The 19,204-nt window shown below is 32.6% G+C and overlaps 1 protein-coding gene across 1 annotated transcript; it reads left to right on the top strand.

Moving 5' to 3' along the window:
- The first annotated feature begins 14,315 nt into the window (after window positions 1-14,315).
- On the top strand, window positions 14,316-18,936 carry LOC148300379 (myosin regulatory light chain 2). The gene is made up of 3 exons (XM_088274876.1): window positions 14,316-14,368; window positions 17,177-17,389; window positions 18,010-18,936. The coding sequence occupies exons 1-3, from the start codon at window positions 14,366-14,368 to the stop codon at window positions 18,427-18,429; spliced, it is 636 nt and encodes a 211-aa protein (XP_088131002.1). The 5' UTR covers window positions 14,316-14,365; the 3' UTR covers window positions 18,430-18,936.
- The last annotated feature ends 268 nt before the right edge of the window (window positions 18,937-19,204 follow it).

Here is a 19,204-nt window from a genome sequence, read left to right as displayed (position 1 = left end):
AAAAACAATAAAGGATTAAGTACTTGACTGAGGGTAAAAAAAACTGATGTAAGGGTAGGTTGGTACCTACATTTATTATTATTTTTTTTATTATTATTTATTAAAGAGAAGTATTTTCATTTTTATTATTTATAGTTAGTGTAGGTTTAACGTATTACACTTAAATCGCATAGACTCTCCCACTCTCACATTACACTACACGGCAAACCCTAAGGTAGATGATTCCCGGGCAGACTGCCAAAGATATGGATTGATTGATCCTTCCTAATCCTTCTTTAAAATAAGCCATAAGACCTACACTAAGCAGAAGAAGAAGTATTATCCCTAATCATTAATTTATTTCAATGCAAGGGTATGCAGAGATAATAAAACTCGATTCTGATCGCCAACAAATTTGATTTATGAAAAAAATATTCTTAATATTAACTTTTTAAAAAAAGGATGAGGTGAATTCGTTTTATCATTTAAAAAGTTGAAAGACTGTTGTGTAATTGTATGAAATTTGCTTCAGTCGCTGTGATCAAATCATAATGTATTTCAAGTTTCCCAACCATATCTGATATTTTTCTTTTACTCTTCTGCAATACCTTTTGATTCCTTTTCGATTTCCTTAATCATAAAGCATCTTTCACCCTAAGCTTCTTCATTTACGTTATCATCAAACATATTACACTCGTTTATCCAAGAATCTGGGGTGTAGGTCTAATCAGCTGGACTTCATATAGCAACTGTCAAGTTAACTCTATATCGATCTGTGCCCTATACACAATTCAATGAGGGTAAATGGTGAATGAGGGTAAAAAAAAAAGAATAAAAAAGTAGCTCTTTTCATTGAACACTTTCTTTTTCGAAATATTTTCGCGCTGTAGCCTGCTCAGAAAATTATGTTTTTCATTATTACTTTTGATTGCTTTTTATTTCATAACGAATGCTAGCGATCTCAAGTCACGCAAATTGATTAAAAGCAGCGGCCATCACATTACAAACGAACCCGAGGACTAATTTTCGTGTTCGGAATGAAGTTTCCGTATCACTAATAAAAATACCGCTAGCGTTGGGCAAAATGGGAAACGAATAAGTTTCTTCTATCAAGGAAACATGAGATAACGGGGTGGGTATATATGGTTGCTAACAAACACGTGACACAAGTCCTGAGACAATCTTTGAGGCAGGCACAGTCAGTAAGTATTCCAACAGAAAGTGGTCGCTTCCATTGATTCCTATTACCAAGAGCGCATAATGTGCAATGGTATAGCGAAATTTAGCGGGAATTCTATATTGTCATTGTCTATGGTTTCTAGAGTAGCACCCAAAAATAAATACTAATAAATACAGTAAATATAAGTATAACTAATAAATACAATAAATAGAAAACGTGTTAAAATTTTAAACCAGAAAATGGGTGGAAAAATAAGATAAAGCGTAAAAAAAATATTAAGGAAAAGTAAACGTAAAAATAAACAATAAATAAATAAAAGTAAGAAAATTGATTTTCCTTGAGAAATTCATTCACACACCGGACTACTCATCCGACAAATGTGAATGACCTTCTCCTGCAAACCGTTAAAGTGTTACTTCGATAAAATAATCGATTAATGAATGAATCATCTCGTCAGTTGACCAAGTCACAATCAACAATTCAATTCCTGAAAGAAGGCTAAAAGCGCTAATCGTCCCCTCTACGTCCTCAGAAAAAGAGTTTGTAATTTAGGGGAAATAAAGTTAGCAAAGTTTCGATTTAAAATGTGTTTACCTGATTTTTTCATTGACTACATCTATCGATTTGGATATCGAGGAAATAAATGGGGGCGATTTACAGCATATTTAGTCTTATTAATAAGTGGCCGTTTTCTGAATTCTACTTTAGTTTCTGTATAAAAATAAATAGACGATAAAAAAATATATATTCATTTAATATTTTTTAAACTTCGTTCATATCAGCTAGCTCTAAAATCAAAATTAAATGAGAAAAAGAACGTTTGTCGTGGCGTTCGTTAAAACCGAGGAAAAAACGAGCGGAAATCTTTTGCTCTTTATAGTGGCGTTGAATTCGTCTTGCTACCAGGAGCGCACGAATTCAAGAAGTAAACGTTGCGAGATTTCGTATACATGCTGTGAGTTTAAAAGGGTGCTATCAATTTACGCAAAGCGTATGTCGATGGAATCCTTTTAAACTCACATGACGATAGATTTAAGAAAATCTTGATAGGGTGGCGCCAACATTTAAATGTAAAAACCAACAAAACATCTCCATTTTTACGAAAATAAACTTTGACTCTCGATATCCATTATTTTTACATGTTTATATTTGTAACTATACCTGCTTGAGGATTTTATTATACATTTATTAGTAATCTTGTGTTTTCATACATATTTTCACACATTCATGAAAAGAATCGTACATCAATAGTATCAAACGTGGTTGAAAAAACGTATTTAAAAAAAATACGTACATAGGGCTTGTGGTAATACTAGATAGAACACGTAATAAATTGTATACAGTAGGTTTCGTGTATTTTTTACTGCGACCCCTAAAAATTTCATATTTAAAATAGATTTAAAAAAAAAATGTTTAAATGGGTTGAAGACGAGGTCATTTTTGGACGATACCCAACAAACTAAATAAAAGATGACAAAATATGTCTACCGTTTTCTAACAACTATAACTTTAAACATTATCAAATGATTTGACCAGCACCGAGTTTCCTTGTAACCGTTAGATAGAGTACATTTTTTAAAAATTGAATAGCCTGAACGGTTGTTATTACAAGTTTATTCGCGATAGATAATCTCACGAGAGATTCCGGTTTACCTGATTCCGAGCCCAGTGTAATAAAAAAATTACCTTGATGTGCCACCGCTCTTAACACATGGTTTGAAGGCTTGTAGCTACCAGGAGCGCAGAAAATCCAAGAGAAATCTGACGTTTGGACAATAACAAACCATTCTGTGAGTTTGAAAGAGTTCTATCGACACACGTAAAGGCATTCTTGATATAATCCTTTTAAACTCAATGAACGATACTTTAGTTTTCCATTATCGCCGGGCGCCGCCGTCGACCTGTCAAAGCCGATCTTATTTTCCAAAATTATGAATGAAAACACACGTTAATTGTTTAAGGATATTCTTCAAATACCTTTGCTTTGCCTGTTATATTTAAATCACATGATTTTACTTGTATCACCAATGTTTTAACAAAACAACTGTTCACAACACAATTCGTTTTCCCGCTAATACCGTCGCAAAAAAGTGTACAGTATTGCCAGTATGTAAATAAAGAAATTTAGTGTAAAAAAATATTTTTAGGTACCTACTCGTTAAAGAAGAATAGATACCAATTCCACAAAAAAAATGCAATTTACCCAATTTGAATACAAAAAATTATGCTTTTACTTGTATTTTTCATTTTCGAATATACAAAAGTCCAAAACTTATTGATTCGTTTTCGCAAATTACTTTAAAACAGATTATAGAGGAATTTGTAAAATAAAACGTTTTGTGAAATCAATTTTCCTAAGCCTCCTCGCAAACGAGCGTTTTCCACATTTAGAATTATGAGTGCAACAATCCAATACTAAAACTACGCACCAAGTAAACGGACGTTTTTCCGGACGGAAAACAATCCGGATTTGAAAATTTCGTATTCGAAGGAAACATTGCTAGTTTTCCAGCTTGCAGGCAGGTTAAATAATTTTTTTTAAATTAAACTGTAAAATAAGTGAGTATATTAAATATGAAAGTCTCGTCATTTACAGGGCTAACGACCTGTCATTAGGTGACTTAGGCGATTATTTTATACATTGTGTAACGTTAACCATTTGTCCATTATTGGAAATCCATATTGCACGAATTCTCTCATGTATTGGAGTAATATACATGGAGTATTTTACCAACGATTTTCGCGGTTGGTAACTCAACTTAAACTGCCATCTGTTGAGACTTTATGAAGTAAATAGCTTTTCACTTATATGTGATAGTTCATTCGAATTTATTTTTCACAAATAGGGGATGTCTGAAATCTTATTTCAATTTATTGTTAGAGTATCTATCTATTAACTTCCGTATCTAATGGATTAATGCCTGGAGGGCCAAATATAATGATATATATTTACGTCTCAAAAGAGACGAAGATTTGATAAAGGTCTAGATGTCTAGATATTTACATTTAACTTCCGCTTGTAACACACTGGCTAATCGACTGGCATTTTACAACAACACCTTTGACTGGCGTTTTTACCTGTGACAGGTAAATCATGTGTTTTTAATCAATTTTTTGAAGTAACAGCAACACACCCCATACTAAAAATTGGTCATGGGTCATGGGTTTGCTACTTGACAGATGCTGTCACTGCATTGATGTTTCATAGGTTGTAAATATTTCTAATGCTTCATTGTAAAATTAAACATATTTTTATAAATGTACGCTTTCTATTATATTCCTTTTCCATTTAATTAGACTCCCAGAGTCGCAGCAATGCGTAGGCGTAAAGTTGTGTACTTTGTAATATTTGATTAAAGATTTAAAATGCTATAATATACAATTGTATTTGTAAACCTACAGCTAAGCGAGATTCCTGTTCCGTGAGTAACTATCCCGAAGTTCGTCGAGAATAGATTGAGGTCGAACCAAGTCTATTTGGAATTTGAGCAAAAGATAACTTAAACTCATCTTATTTTCTTACATTATTTAAGAGGGATAACAATAATAATAACAATTATGACCAATTTATAAAGCCATGTTTCTGTCACAAATCAATTAATTTAATATATCAATTTAATATTTCCATTGCTCATTTTGGGACATGGGATTAAGGTTAACAAGACTGAAACACAAATAAGAAAGAAACAAGTAAGAAAACACGAGGCAAAATGTAATATATATATATATATATATATATATATATATATATATATATATATATATATATATATATATATATATATATATATATATATTTATATATATATATATATATATATATATATATATATATATATATATATATATATATATATATATATATATATATATATATATATATATATATATATATATATATATATATATATATATATATATATATATATATATATATATATATATATACATATATATATATATATATATATATATATATATATATATATATATATATATATATATATATATATATATATATATATATATATATATATATATAAATATACAATAAAAGGTACAGTAAATAGGCACATAAATAAATAAGATGAGTATAAGGTTTGTGTCGGGTTGTGGTCCCGTGGTTATTATTGAGTCAGAGTTTCTCGGTTCGAACCCACTCTACCACAATTTGAAATCTATTTCTATGTAATAATAAGCCGCTTGGACTCACAGAATTAGTATGGAATTAAAGTATTTTTATAAAAAATAAAAACACAAATATTTCTCTTAAATAAGGAAAAAAAGCATGTTTAAAGGATACAAACGAGAAAATATAACTAATCATTAACACAAATATTTTCTCATTAAGTACTTTTTCAGTTCTTTCGTTTTGGATCCCTGACTGGATTCTATTTTATATATGTCAGGCAGCTGGTTAATTTGGGTATAGGCAACACATTGCAAGGACCTTACTCCAAACTTAGTTGTGTTTATCAGCTCCACGTGTATTTTATTATGTCCTCATATTATTTCATTTATCAGTTTTAGAGGCATTTCACTTAGCTTAATACATATTCATTCATTCTAAGATCTTTTTGTCATCTCAATATAAATTAAGAAGAATATGGAAGTCTGGGTATTTACAGGGTTTATGACCTGTCATAGGCTAGTTAAGTGATCACATTATACAGTATGACATTCGCCATTTTACTAATGATTGACGACCAAACTGCTCAATTTTTTGGAACTTATACATATATCATAAATCTCTTAACGTCTTATGTTTGGGTTCACGGCAGCCATCTACGGTTGGTTTAAGAGAGCTTTTATTTGGATGAATGTATTCTAAGTTCATTTTAACAACGTAATAATATTCGTCTAATGCTTTTTTTATTATTAAAAGAAATAAGAAACATTAGTGAATTTTTTATTTACATAAATATTTCAATTTCAAACTATTTCTGTTAGCCTGAGCAGCTCATTATTATAAATAGGTATCAAATTGTGGTAGAGTGGATTCGAACCGAGAAACTCTGACTCAATAGTCCGCGACACTAACCACGGGACCACAACCCGACACTCGTTTAGTTTTAAAATTAAATATGTATTAGTACTCAGTCGAATCTCTCATATATTTTTTTGGATCGACTTTGTAATTCAAAAAGTCTGGATAGTATGTGGTAAGTTTATGCATCTCTAGCTTCCAAAACTAGTCGTAACAAAAAATAAATATCAAGTGTTTTGGTTTTAATTGAAACATGTCATACCACAAAGTGAATGCCGAAACAATAAATACTGTAAGTTTTTAGGGTAAAGACGGTAATACGATTTTCACCACATAATATACTTAGGCAGGTATTTATTTTTAGCTATTCGCAGAGCTTTATGAACGTCCGTGACACATTTTGACTCAAAATACAGCATTGTATAGGTACTTGATTACAATACATATTATTATTTTTTTTTTATTCATTTAATATATTTACATTTTTATTTATAACATAATACATTTGAATCATTTATGCATATGGAGAACTTTTATATTTCGATTCGCTGTGCCTCTCCATAAAAGACACTGTGCTCTTATACTTATTATACTTCTTAAAAGAATGTCAATATCAAAATATATAAAAAATCAGGAGCTTTGATGAATGATTACTGAATAAAAAGTTTTCAACGAAGACTCTTTAGATCCAGTATTTGATTTTTTTATTATTTTTTTATTTGGGTTAACATCAACAAAATATGTAAAAGAAAACATTAAAAAATATAGACACTAAACAAGCCAATTATAGTTAACAACAGAAACATAAAGATTAGTACAAAATATTTAGTGTAGATCTAGCAAATGAACACGTATTTATGAGAGAAAAATTAAGATAAGTTAATGATAAATATGTATGATAAATAGCAACTTAAATTTCTTTAAGCCCAGCTAACATTTGTCGTAATTGTTTTTCTCAAACACCATTTTCGTATTAAAAAATAAGTTTTTCTTCGAAACAAACAAGTAGTTTTGAAAAAAAAGAGATATTGAAGGGTAAGGACACTGCGTCAATACGATGCAGTGCCCTTTGCACCATTTGGTGCGGATAAGGGTTAGGAGAAGAAAAAAAATAGTAAAAAATAATCATATTATTTTTCCAATATTTAAAACTCTTGATCGTTTACCCATTCCTTTGTGTTGCCTTTACTAGTCGTGCACTGGAGGATTTTTATACTTTTTACTAGTTAGTTGCACAACTATGATATGCATCCACAATATTAGAGCGAGAAATCACCGGGACCTCCAACAAGGTAGCCAAATGATCATACTGCTTTTACATAATTTTTTAGCACATTTTTTGTTGAATCATGTTTTTATACATACGTACTATATCTGGGAATGTAATTTATATATGTAATTATAAGATCCTTCGTGTTTAAATGATAAATTGTTCCACTATCTTGCGATCCGCGAATAACTCACGGATCGCAAGGTGCGGTGCCAAAATGATTTATTCGAGCAAGATATATACAGTGAATCATTTTATAACATAAACTCGATGTATGCAATATGATTTCATAATAAGTGGAATCTCTCATAACGAGCTTCTCTCATAACGAGTAGTAATTTGCAAAACGAGCAAAAAGGTGAAAAAGTTGCTCCTTTAACGAGCGACATCCCCATTTCACGACATTCACCTGTGAGCCGTGACTTCCGCTCCGGTATAATAAAAAAATATATATTCGCCTAACGAGTAAGATTCTGGAACGAATTATGCTCGTTATGAGAGGTTCCACTGTATTACATGTGTGAATACATAATTTAATAACAATTTGGTACATATTATGTGAATTACAACCAATGATAAAGTAAGGTTTATATTACATTGTCCGCCTCCGTAATGTAATGGTCAGCACGCTCGGCTACCGTTCTGGAGGTCCCGGGTTCGATTCCCAGGGGGGGTCAAATAAATATAAGTGATTTTTCACTAATAATTATTCAATATTACCCTGCATTAGTACCTGAAGCGGAGGGCTGATCACCTTTCCTTCATGTGGTAATGATCAAAATAACACTGATTCTATATGATGCAGTGCCCTATGCACCATCGGGCTCGGAGAGGGATTCGAGTTACATACTAACATGAAATTGTGTTATCATATTATTTGCAAGAACCTATATTTTGATAGGCGTCAATTTGTTATTATATCACTTGTATTTATAATAATATAAATATCACTTGTGTTTATTTGACCCCCCCCCCCCCCCAGGGGGGGTCAAATAAATACAAGTGATATTTTCACTCTATTATTTATTCCATATTACCTTGGTACCTGAAGCGGAGGGCTGATCACCTTTCCGTCATGTGTTAACGATCAAGATAACACTGCGTTTGTATGATGCAGTGCCCTATGCACCAGTGGGGTGCGGATAAGGGTTTGAATTGAATGAATTATATTACACTTATTAAAATATTTTGTCCACTTCGCATCTAAATCATACCATAACATTTTCATTCATGTATTTATTTTAAATCAAACACAGATTTTTTGAGTCTACTTAGTAGACTCAAAAAAGCTGTGTTTGATTTCAAATTAATACATAAATTATAATGGAGCTGTAAAAATTAAACGCCAAATCAATAAATAAATAAATAACATTTTCGGTAATTTTCGGAACCATTTATGGTTGAGTTTAGTTAGTAAATATCCGGAATTCCATATTCCTTCATTAATTGATTCGGCAATCACTTTGTGGTATAATTTATCCATTTTTTTTTTACTTATTTAATACTATTGTGTTAGTACTGGTATTTACTAAGTAAAACTTAAATTAAAAATTCCATATTCCCCTTCATCTTTGTTGAGATATTAATATAAATAATATCTAAGTGGAGTCAAACCCACATTTGTGAGGTTTGAACACACTAAAATGTGAAGAAAAAAATATATTGTATAAGATTACTTTTGATCACGACTTACAACATTTTGAGTGCGTCCAAATACTTGCTCACAAATCTGGATTATCTCCAATTAGAATTTATTTTTTACATCTCAACATAAATGAATATGAATATTGAAGTCTAGGCACTTGAGTCTAGTCTTACTTGAAGTCTAGTCTTACTTGAAGTCTAGTCTTACTTGAAGTCTAGTCTTACTTGAAGTCTAGTCTTACTTGAAGTCTAGTCTTACTTGAAGTCTAGTCTTACTTGAAAGTGGTCAGGTTAGGAGTCGTAACAATCGGCGGGTATGAGGAGATGCATGAACGTGGAAGATGCGAAGAATGTTTGCAAAGACAGAGTGGTGTGGCGTTCTAATCTCTCTGCCTACCCCTGAGGGGAAGCGGCGTGATGGTTAGTTAGTTAGTTAGCTAAGTCTAAGCTATCTATGTTGAGATGTCAAAAATAATGAAAACACGACTTGTTTCGAAAACTACAGATGTTCTCAACAACAGGTGAAAATAGAAACTAAATAAAAAAAAATGTATTTTCACAAGCTGGTGAGAACTTAAGTTGTTCTCGAAAGTATCGGTGTTATTGACTACTGTAAACTAACTGCCTTACGTGGCCGGTACATATAATATTGTGTTTATCTTACTGAGAAAATATTTCTGGGCCTAGCACAGGTAACGTAAAAAGACGTAACCATGAATCAAAGCTGGGAAAAGCGTCATCAATCGCAGCGCCGCCAGCATAACACGGGACCCAAAAAAATGTCTAAAAGTAAACACAAAAATGTGAGCCGATAAGTATATTGTATTTTCCACGATGGCGGGTATCCTATTTTAAATATTGCGGCTGCGCGGATTTCGCCAGGAAAGTGACAGAGGTCTCAAAACCCAGTGAAGTTATCCCGACATCTCCTTATCAGACATCTGTAATCAATGCGCTTTCAAAATAATAATTCAATTATAACTTGTAAAATAACATTATTATAAAATTACTAAACACATATCGCTCACTCCTTTCAAGAACGTCATATATAAAAATAACTTTAAAAAAGTTTAAAAATACAACACAATTTATTAAAAATAAATATCAAGCCACTTATTGAACTTTTACTGTGCAACAGATCTTTTAAGTTAAAACCTGATGTTTTTTCTCCATTTGAAAAATATTTCGGATATTTAAAAAAATAATTGAATAATACCTTTTCTTCAAAATGCAAAAACAACTCTTTTTTGCCCTGTAGCGGGTAAATATTAAATAAAAAATATGCCGCGTTTGCTGGGATAAAGTACATTTTCTGGCCATTTTGAAAACATGCACAACTGAAAATTGACAATTTTTTATACATGACGTTGTTGAAAGGAGTGAGCGGTATGTCTGAGGATAGATCGACGAAGCGGGTGCTTGACTGGAGGCCCCAGACAAGATAATCCGATGACATAAAAAAGTTGCGGGCTTGCAATGGAAGAGAGTCGCGTCCAACAGACAACTGTGGAAGTCCAAGAGGGAGGTCTATGTTCAATACTGGACACAAGAAGAAGGCTGAAGTAATATAAGTATTATTAATATTACACAATCTTCTACTTCTTCCAACTTTTGTCCACACCCAATCGTGCATTGGGCACTGCACAGTACAAACTGAATTTTACCATGGTGTTAATTCATGAAGGCAAGGTAAATCAGTCGGCGCTTTTTTTACCAGAAGGGGGTGATATTAAATAAATATGAAAGTGAAAATCTCTTTTCAAATTTATTATTGCTATTTATTTTGATTACTCTGGATATCGAATCTGAGACTTCGGGTAAGGTAGCCAAAATCACTAACCACTACCCTACAGAGAGGGACAACATAGCTATATGAGGAACACATTTTGACCAATATCACTGGTCTGTTTTCGGTCGATCGGGAGGTATTGATTCTCAGCAATATGAACGCCAATGGCCATTTATTCTGTTCAAAAGTTTAGTAAATAAATTTTGAAAAATTCAGGTTAGTGACAGATCTTTCTATATTAAAGTTACCTTCATAAGAAGCACGACAAACCTTCCGAGGATACTTTTGAATAATAGGGTTGAAGAGAAATCCCTGAAGGACGCAGACCCCCAGGCAGACCTCTAAAAAGGTGAAAAGACAGCTGGGAGTCAACATCCCAAGAGCTACAAGCGGAGGCACAAACGATCATTAGAAATAAAGTTACCTTCATAAAAAGCACGACAAACCTCCCAAGGATGCTTTTGAATAATAGGGTTGAAGAGAAATCCCTGAAGGACGCAGACCCCCAGGCACACCTCCAAAAAGGTGGAATGACAGTCAACATCCCAAGAGCTACAAACGAAGGCACAAACAGATCCTTAGGATTGTTGGGTAATATATCCAAAATAAAACAAGGTTCGTTGGATTGAATTCTACATTTATTTATGTATAAGTTAATACGTGACGCGTTTCGTCTTCTTAGGACATTAACAAACACTGCCTAAAAATATTAACAAAATGTCCTTATATACTAACAATAATTGCTATTATTAGGTCTAGGAGTACATATAATGGTGGGTATTTCGGTGGGTAATGTAGATTTCTATGAATGTTACGATAAGCAATGTAGTTAAATGTCAATTAGGGTAAGTATATGAATCCATTTGGATGGCTTTAAAATTAATATAATATTCCTATCAATTATGTATCTACAAGAATTTTAATATAAATATAATATAAGACAATTTTATGTATATATATATATATATATATATATATATATATATATATATATATAAATATATATATATATATTTATATATATAAATATATATATATATATATATATATATATATATATATATATATATATATATATATATATATATATATATATATATATATATATATATATATATATATATATATATATATATATATATATATATATATATATATATATATATATATATATATATATATATATATATATATATATATATATATATATATATATATATATATATATATATATATATATATATATATATATATATATATATATATATATATAATATATATATATATATATATATATATATATATATATATATATATATATATATATATATATATATATATATATATATATAGATATATATATAAATATATATATAAATATATATATATATAAATATATATATAAATATATATATATATATATATATATATATATATATATATATATATATATATATATATATATATATATATATATATAACGTGGTAATATTTTCCTTTTGAAAATTAAGTGTAAATAATATGTAAAGTGGGTGTATAATAATAAAATAAACAATGTGTTGCTTTGTAATTAAAGTTTATTCTTAATATCTTTATAATATATCTATCTATCTATCTATCTATCTGATTCTGACAGTTAATAATATTATCGGAAGTCTTTTGTTTTATTCTGAGCGACGCATGCGGCATCTGGTGGTAGAACTGTTTTATGTAGGTACTTTTTGTAAGTACTTAATAAAATGTATAGGTAGGTACCTAGTTATTTTATTACATCTCCCCCCTTGGGGAAGAAAATTCATAGTAAAATTTTCACTCGTCCTCCGGATCATCTCCTTGTAGTGAAGGGACTGGTATAAGTTTAGTGATGTGATAAAGTTTTTTTTTTTTTTTTTTCTTTCTTTTTTCCTTCTTTTTTTTTATTTCTTGTTTTTTTTCCTTTCTTTCTTTTTTTTCTTTTTTCCGTTCTTTTTTTTCTTTCTTTTTTTTGTATTTTTTTTTCTTGACCCTTTTAAAGTAGACACAGTTTTTTTCAATCCATTTGTTTTTTTCTTTTGAATTCCTTCATTTTTATTCAGATCTCTTAAAGTATCTTCTAATATAACCAAATTAACAACTTTTAATTGTTCATCTGCATTTTCATTCGATTTTAATACTGGATTCCTGCTTAGACAATCTACTTCTAAATTCTTCTTTCCTGGAGTATATTTTATTTTATCTTTCGTAGAAGTTTTTTCTACTTTATTTTTATTTTCATTTTTCAAGCACTGTTTCTGTGTTATTTGAATGTCTTCATTTTTATTCTGATCTTTTAAAATATCTTCTAATTTAACCAAATTTACAACTTTTAATTGTTCATTTGCATTTTCCTTCGATTCTAATACTGGATTCCTGCTCACACAATCTGCTTCGAAATTCTTCTTTTCTGGAGTATATTTTATTTTATATTTTGTAGAAATTTTTTTCACATGATTTTTATTTTTATTCTTCAAGCACTGTTTCTGTGTAATTTGTAAATCTTCATTTTTATTATTAATCTTATCATCCTCTTTTGTTTTAAACCAGCACGTTGCTTCAGAGTGATATCGAGTTCCCTTATTTAAATTTTCACAAATCTTACATGGACTTTTATCTATAATTTCATCACTAGTTCTTAGATTTCCACGTCTTCTTTGTTTATCTTCTAATCGTTTTCTTTGATCATCTTCTAATTTTTCTCTCTCACTCCGAACATATTGTAGTAATTGTTTTAATACATCTAATGTTTCATAATCCATTTCCAATTAACAAAATTGTCGTTTTATAACGTGGTAATATTTTCCTTTTGAAAATTAAGTGTAAATAATATGTAAAGTGGGTGTATAATAATAAAATAAACAATGTGTTGCTTTGTAATTAAAGTTTATTCTTAATTTATCTTTATAATATATCTATCTATCTATCTATCTATCTATCTATCTATCTGATTCTGACAGTTAATAATATTATCGGAAGTCTTTTGTTTTATTCTGAGCGACGCATGCGGCATCTGGTGGTAGAACTGTTTTATGTAGGTACTTTTTGTAAGTACTTAATAAAATGTATAGGTAGGTACCTAGTTATTTTATTACATATATATAAATATATATATTAGGTAAAGGTGAATTAAATATGTTTAATTGTTCGATCCTTAGGATCTAGAAAGAGAAAACGAAGAAGAAAAAGGGTTGAAGAGGGTTTCGCGAAGGAGCTGTCACTTGTTGCTGCAGACCAATCCACAGGATCAAGACCACAGAAGAAGAAGGATTGAAAGTTCCCGAAGTCAACTGGGCTTATCCTCGCGAAAGTCAGTAGATCGAGTCTGGTACGAAATTAGCCGTTGGCTCCTACTAAATATGGAGTCGGGAGGCGATCCGGAGCGGCCGGGAGACGCGAGGAGGGGGCGGCCCTCCGGGAGCCGACTTGGCCGAGGCCCGACCCACCGGTCGGCAGTCGGTTGCTGTACTCCTGGGCTAGACGGTCATTCTTCACTAACACAAAATGGTAAGTCTGCCCCTACCGAGTGACGAGACACTAAACATACCTCTACCCCCTCGAAGTTCTGTGCCCCGTGGAAAACGCTACTACAACAGTGAAAAGTTGCGGCCTTTGTTGTGGACTTATTAGTGAAATTTCTCGGTGGAAATCAATTAATTAATTAATTCAAGCCATTATCCGCACCCGGTAGTGCATAGAGCACTGCATCATATAAACGCAGCGTTATCTTGGTCGTTAACAAACGAAGGAAAGGTGATCAGCATGGATGTTTTTTACTGATTAAATTTAATTATTTCATTCGTTCATTCATGGCCTTATACGCACCCGATGGTGCATAGGGCACAACCCAGTGTTATCTTGATCGTTAACACACGAAGGAAAGGTGATCGGCATGGATGTTTTTTACTGATTAAATTTAATTATTTCATTCGTTCATTCATACCCTCATCCGAACCCGATGGTGCATAGGGCACTGCATCATATAACATAGAGTTATCTTAATCGTTAATATACAAAGGAAATGTGATCAGCCCTCCGCTTCGGGTACCAGTCCAGGGTAATATTGAATAAATATTAGAGTGAGAAAATCACTTGTATTTATTTGACCCACCTCCTGGGAATCGAACCCGGGACCTCCAGTACTGACCATTACACTGTGGACAAAATTTAATTAAACAACATACAAGTCAACTTATAGTTTGGATGATTCATAGTCGGTGATATCCATAGATCTCTCGGCAGCATTAAAAAATCTTCGATTCCTATAATATCAAAGCAACGTTAACTCGATCCATATTCAGATCTGCGCTCCAGATTCTGCAAGTGTTTTTTCACTGCAATATTTATTCAAACTGGTACCTGAAGCGCAGGATCGATCACCTTTCCTTCATATAATTGACAATCGACTTAAAATTGCATCAATTTGAGGCAGTGTCCTTTGCACCAATCGGTGCAGATAAGGGTCAATATTAGTAAATTTACATAATTTTAGCTTATACATCAGTGTCATTACTTCCGCAGATTAGTATAAAAAAAAACAAGATAAATTTCAAGTTTATTTCAAGTCAATTTTAATTCAACAACAGGTTAATAATACTTTGGTTGATTCGTATAAGGTTTCATTTATCAATTTATTGGTTAATGGGAAATTATAGGAATTTAAATTTATTTTAACAAATACAATTATTTTGCTTATCAAACAGTGAAATTATTTTTGAGATATCTGCAACATGAAGTGATATTCATCGGTTGAAGTTCATTACAAAAGTGTAATGGTAAGCGTATTCGGCTAACATACAAAAGGATCTGGGTTCGATAAGGAAGTTGAATACAATAAATGCTTTTTTTTAAACTTTAAAATTGATTTAATATTACTCTAGGCTTAGTTAATAATAACTGAAACGCAATACTGATCAAATAGTTTTCATTAGATTAAGTTAACAGTGCCCTATGCACCATAGTGTTAGGATGAAGCGCAGAATAATAGTATAATGCACATTTTTTTTCAATGCAAATAAAATAAAAACACATTTAGCGATAAACGGGTACGTAGGTACTTTTAATAACCTGGCATTAGATAATACACTCGATAGCCAATTTAATAAAATCTTTCGCTGATTTCCGTTCTAATTTTAAACCAACGCTGACATGTTGATTCCTAACGACGGCCACAGTCCCGAGTTATTTTGATATTGAATCCAAACGGTGTGCGCTGCCCGAAGTTATTTTCGATAATGGCCGCGTCTGGTGCCAAGAAAAACGAGCGACCTTAATATGGAAATATGCCAAGAAGGAAATACAATACGGATTGAGATCGGATTTCAAAAACAATCGAATCGTTCGATTTTCTTCTGGAAATCTATTTCGAAATGATTTATTAGCGGTCCAAAATAAAAACATGAATTCAACTTGAGGAAAAAAATATTATCGGTTTGGGATGATATTCAAACAATGTCAACTGGCTTGAATTATCGTGAGATATTTTAAATAATTAATAGTATTTTAAGCGATTGCGAATGTTTTTAAACAGAAATATTAAAAAAAAATATAAGTAGAATATATTAATCTATTTTTACAAGCATTTTTACCTCACTGTGCTTGTAATAACTGAATGTTGGTAATCACCATGGCAATTTCAATTTTGTTTGGAGACCTTTTAACTACAAAATATTAAATGCAAAATGTATGTACATACATATGTGGAACTACTTTCTCAATTTCTAAAACCAGGGGAATGTCTTCTAAACTTCTTCCTATGCTGCGCTTATCTTCGACTTTGCCTTGTAATATAATACGTAAACAAACTGACCGTTTCAGCTACATTCGGTTCATATTTTTTTTAAATAATTCGTTCCTTATTGTCAAAACCATCTCAATACATCTTTTTTTATTTGATCGACAATGCTTATCTCAACCTATAACTAAACAATCGGTAATTTAAAATTAAATAAAATCGATTAGGGTAACTGATTTGCTGATCCAATGATACATTAATAAATTATCTATACCACTAAATGAAAATAACATACCTATTAAAAAAGTATGTTGAACAAAAGCAAATGTAGCACCTGAAAAGGTTCTTTATAGGAAACGCGAGCTTCACAAAAAGTCAGTATAGTGAATTCAATAAATCCTACAACAATCCTAACAAACGATGGACATAAAAAAAAATAAAGAACAACCCTATCTCACAACCTGGCACAAAGTCCTAACCACGACACTGAAAGACAACAATAACACAACGCAGTACTTTACACAAAGATAACACCCTTACGATGCAGTGATACGTGTTCTAACTGTCGATCGTTTCCCCAGGCGGATAAGGACAAGAAGATTAAGAAGAAGAAGGCGAAAGAAGACGCGCCCGCCGATGCGGCCCCCGAACCAGAAGCTGCGCCCGCCCCGGCCGCCGCCCCCGCCAGCGGAGGCTCCGAGCGCCAGTCATCCCGTGGATCCCGCAAGGCCAAACGCACCGGCTCAAATGTCTTCTCCATGTTCTCCCAGAGGCAGGTCGCTGAGTTCAAGGAGGTAAATACTTTTTCTACTTCTTGGTCTGTTTTTAAGAGAGATTCGCCTCCTGCGATGTCGATTCAAAGCTGTCAATTCATCTCTTTGGTTGGTCGTGCAATGCAATGTCTCCCCCACATTGCACATTGAAGAAGTCTTCTTCTCCTTCTTGGTGTAGACCTTATTGCCTGTTTTAAAGAGGGATTAGTCTCCTGCAATGTCGATTCACAGCTGTCAATTCATCTCTTTGGTGGTCTACCTGGGAGTAGTCTATCTTAGGGTAAACCATGTAATGCAATGTGGGGGTCTGGGTGGCTCCATTCTCCTCACATGCGCATACAATTGGCTACTTCATTGCCTTCCCTACACAATGATATCTTCGATCTCGCATATTTCTCTTATCCCGGTGTTCCTTATTCTATCTCGTAGACTTTTGCTAGATATGCTTCTTAGAGTCTTCATTTCTGACACTCTTAGCGCCAGCTGGTTTTTAACTACTTGAAAACCCCACAAAAAGACGTTGTGTAGTATTGTGTGTGAAGTATAGTACCATAAAAGGGTACTGTTAAATAGGTTACCAAAAACTTTCGACTTCCTAGAGTCGATGCTGAAATCAAAAACTAATTGTTATATTTTTCCAGGCCTTCCAGCTAATGGACCACGATAAGGATGGCATCATTGGCAAGAACGATCTCCGCGCCACCTTCGACTCCCTGGGCCGTCTGGCCTCCGAAAAGGAGTTGGACGAGATGGTCAACGAGGCCCCCGGCCCGATCAACTTCACCCAGCTGCTGACCCTCTTCGCCGCCAGGATGGCCGGAGGATCAGACGAGGATGACGTCGTCATCAACGCCTTCAAGTCCTTCGACGAGGAGGGCAAGATCGACAGCGAAAGGCTGCGCCACGCCCTCATGACCTGGGGAGACAAGTTCTCCGCCGGAGAGGTCGACGAGGCCTACGACCAAATGGACATCGACGACAAAGGGTTCATCGATACCAACAAGCTCATCACCATGTTGACTGCCTCCGCCGAGGAAGAGGAAGGCGGCGAAGCGGCGTAAATCACATTTAAAAACAACAATCATTGCCTCACCGAAAAGCGTCCCTCTCAACAGCATCAAAGTAATTTAAAAAAAAAAACATGCGACATCGCGGCCTGGCAACACCGGAGGGAGTCATAAAAAGAACGCGGGAAGCGTTGCATTTAGTGACGTAACCCAGGCTGTCTTCATCACAACATCATCTTTTGATATTATTTATTTTTCACTTTATAAAGGAAGCTAATATCCGTGGTGGATTTTAAAGTAAAGTCATGGATAATATTTATTTAATTGTATAATCGAATGGACACGTCTGCGGTACCTAGTTATCTCGTTTTGTTTTTTCTTTTCTAATTATAATATCACTAAATTATTTCCATTTTGTTATTATTGTATGCAAATAATGTCCCATTTTGCGTGACAAGAAGAATGACCAACCTAAACTAGCACGCTTGCGATCTAACGCCATCAGATCGCCATTTTGTAAATATACCATCAGTTTACAAATAAATATAATTATTAAGTAAATGCTCGTTTTATTTTATTTTACACTGTGAACTTTATGCTAAATCTACACCCACATAAGCAGATTTTTCCTTAATTACATAGTCGTAGGGCCGGAAAAGGCTGTTAGAATATATAAAATCAGGCACCAATTTAATAAAGGCGCCGGCTTCGGAATCGTCGATTTTTTTAAATGGAGATACTTATTTTTTAATCCTTATCCGCACCCAATCATGTATATATCTACATTGTATTGAAGCAGTGTCGTCTTGATCTTTAATTATATAAAAGT

The sequence above is a fragment of the Brachycentrus maculatus genome, unplaced genomic scaffold, assembly GCF_059751285.1.
Source record: "Brachycentrus maculatus isolate JH-2025_06_01 unplaced genomic scaffold, ASM5975128v1 h1tg000732l, whole genome shotgun sequence".
NCBI classification, from domain to species: Eukaryota; Metazoa; Arthropoda; class Insecta; order Trichoptera; family Brachycentridae; genus Brachycentrus; species Brachycentrus maculatus.
This window is presented reverse-complemented; position numbering and strand designations above follow the sequence as displayed.

Coding starts and splice junctions, on each gene's coding strand:
- LOC148300379 (XM_088274876.1), top strand. Junction 17,390..18,009: donor AGGTCGCTGAGTTCAAGGAG/GTAAATACTTTT, acceptor ATATTTTTCCAG/GCCTTCCAGCTAATGGACCA.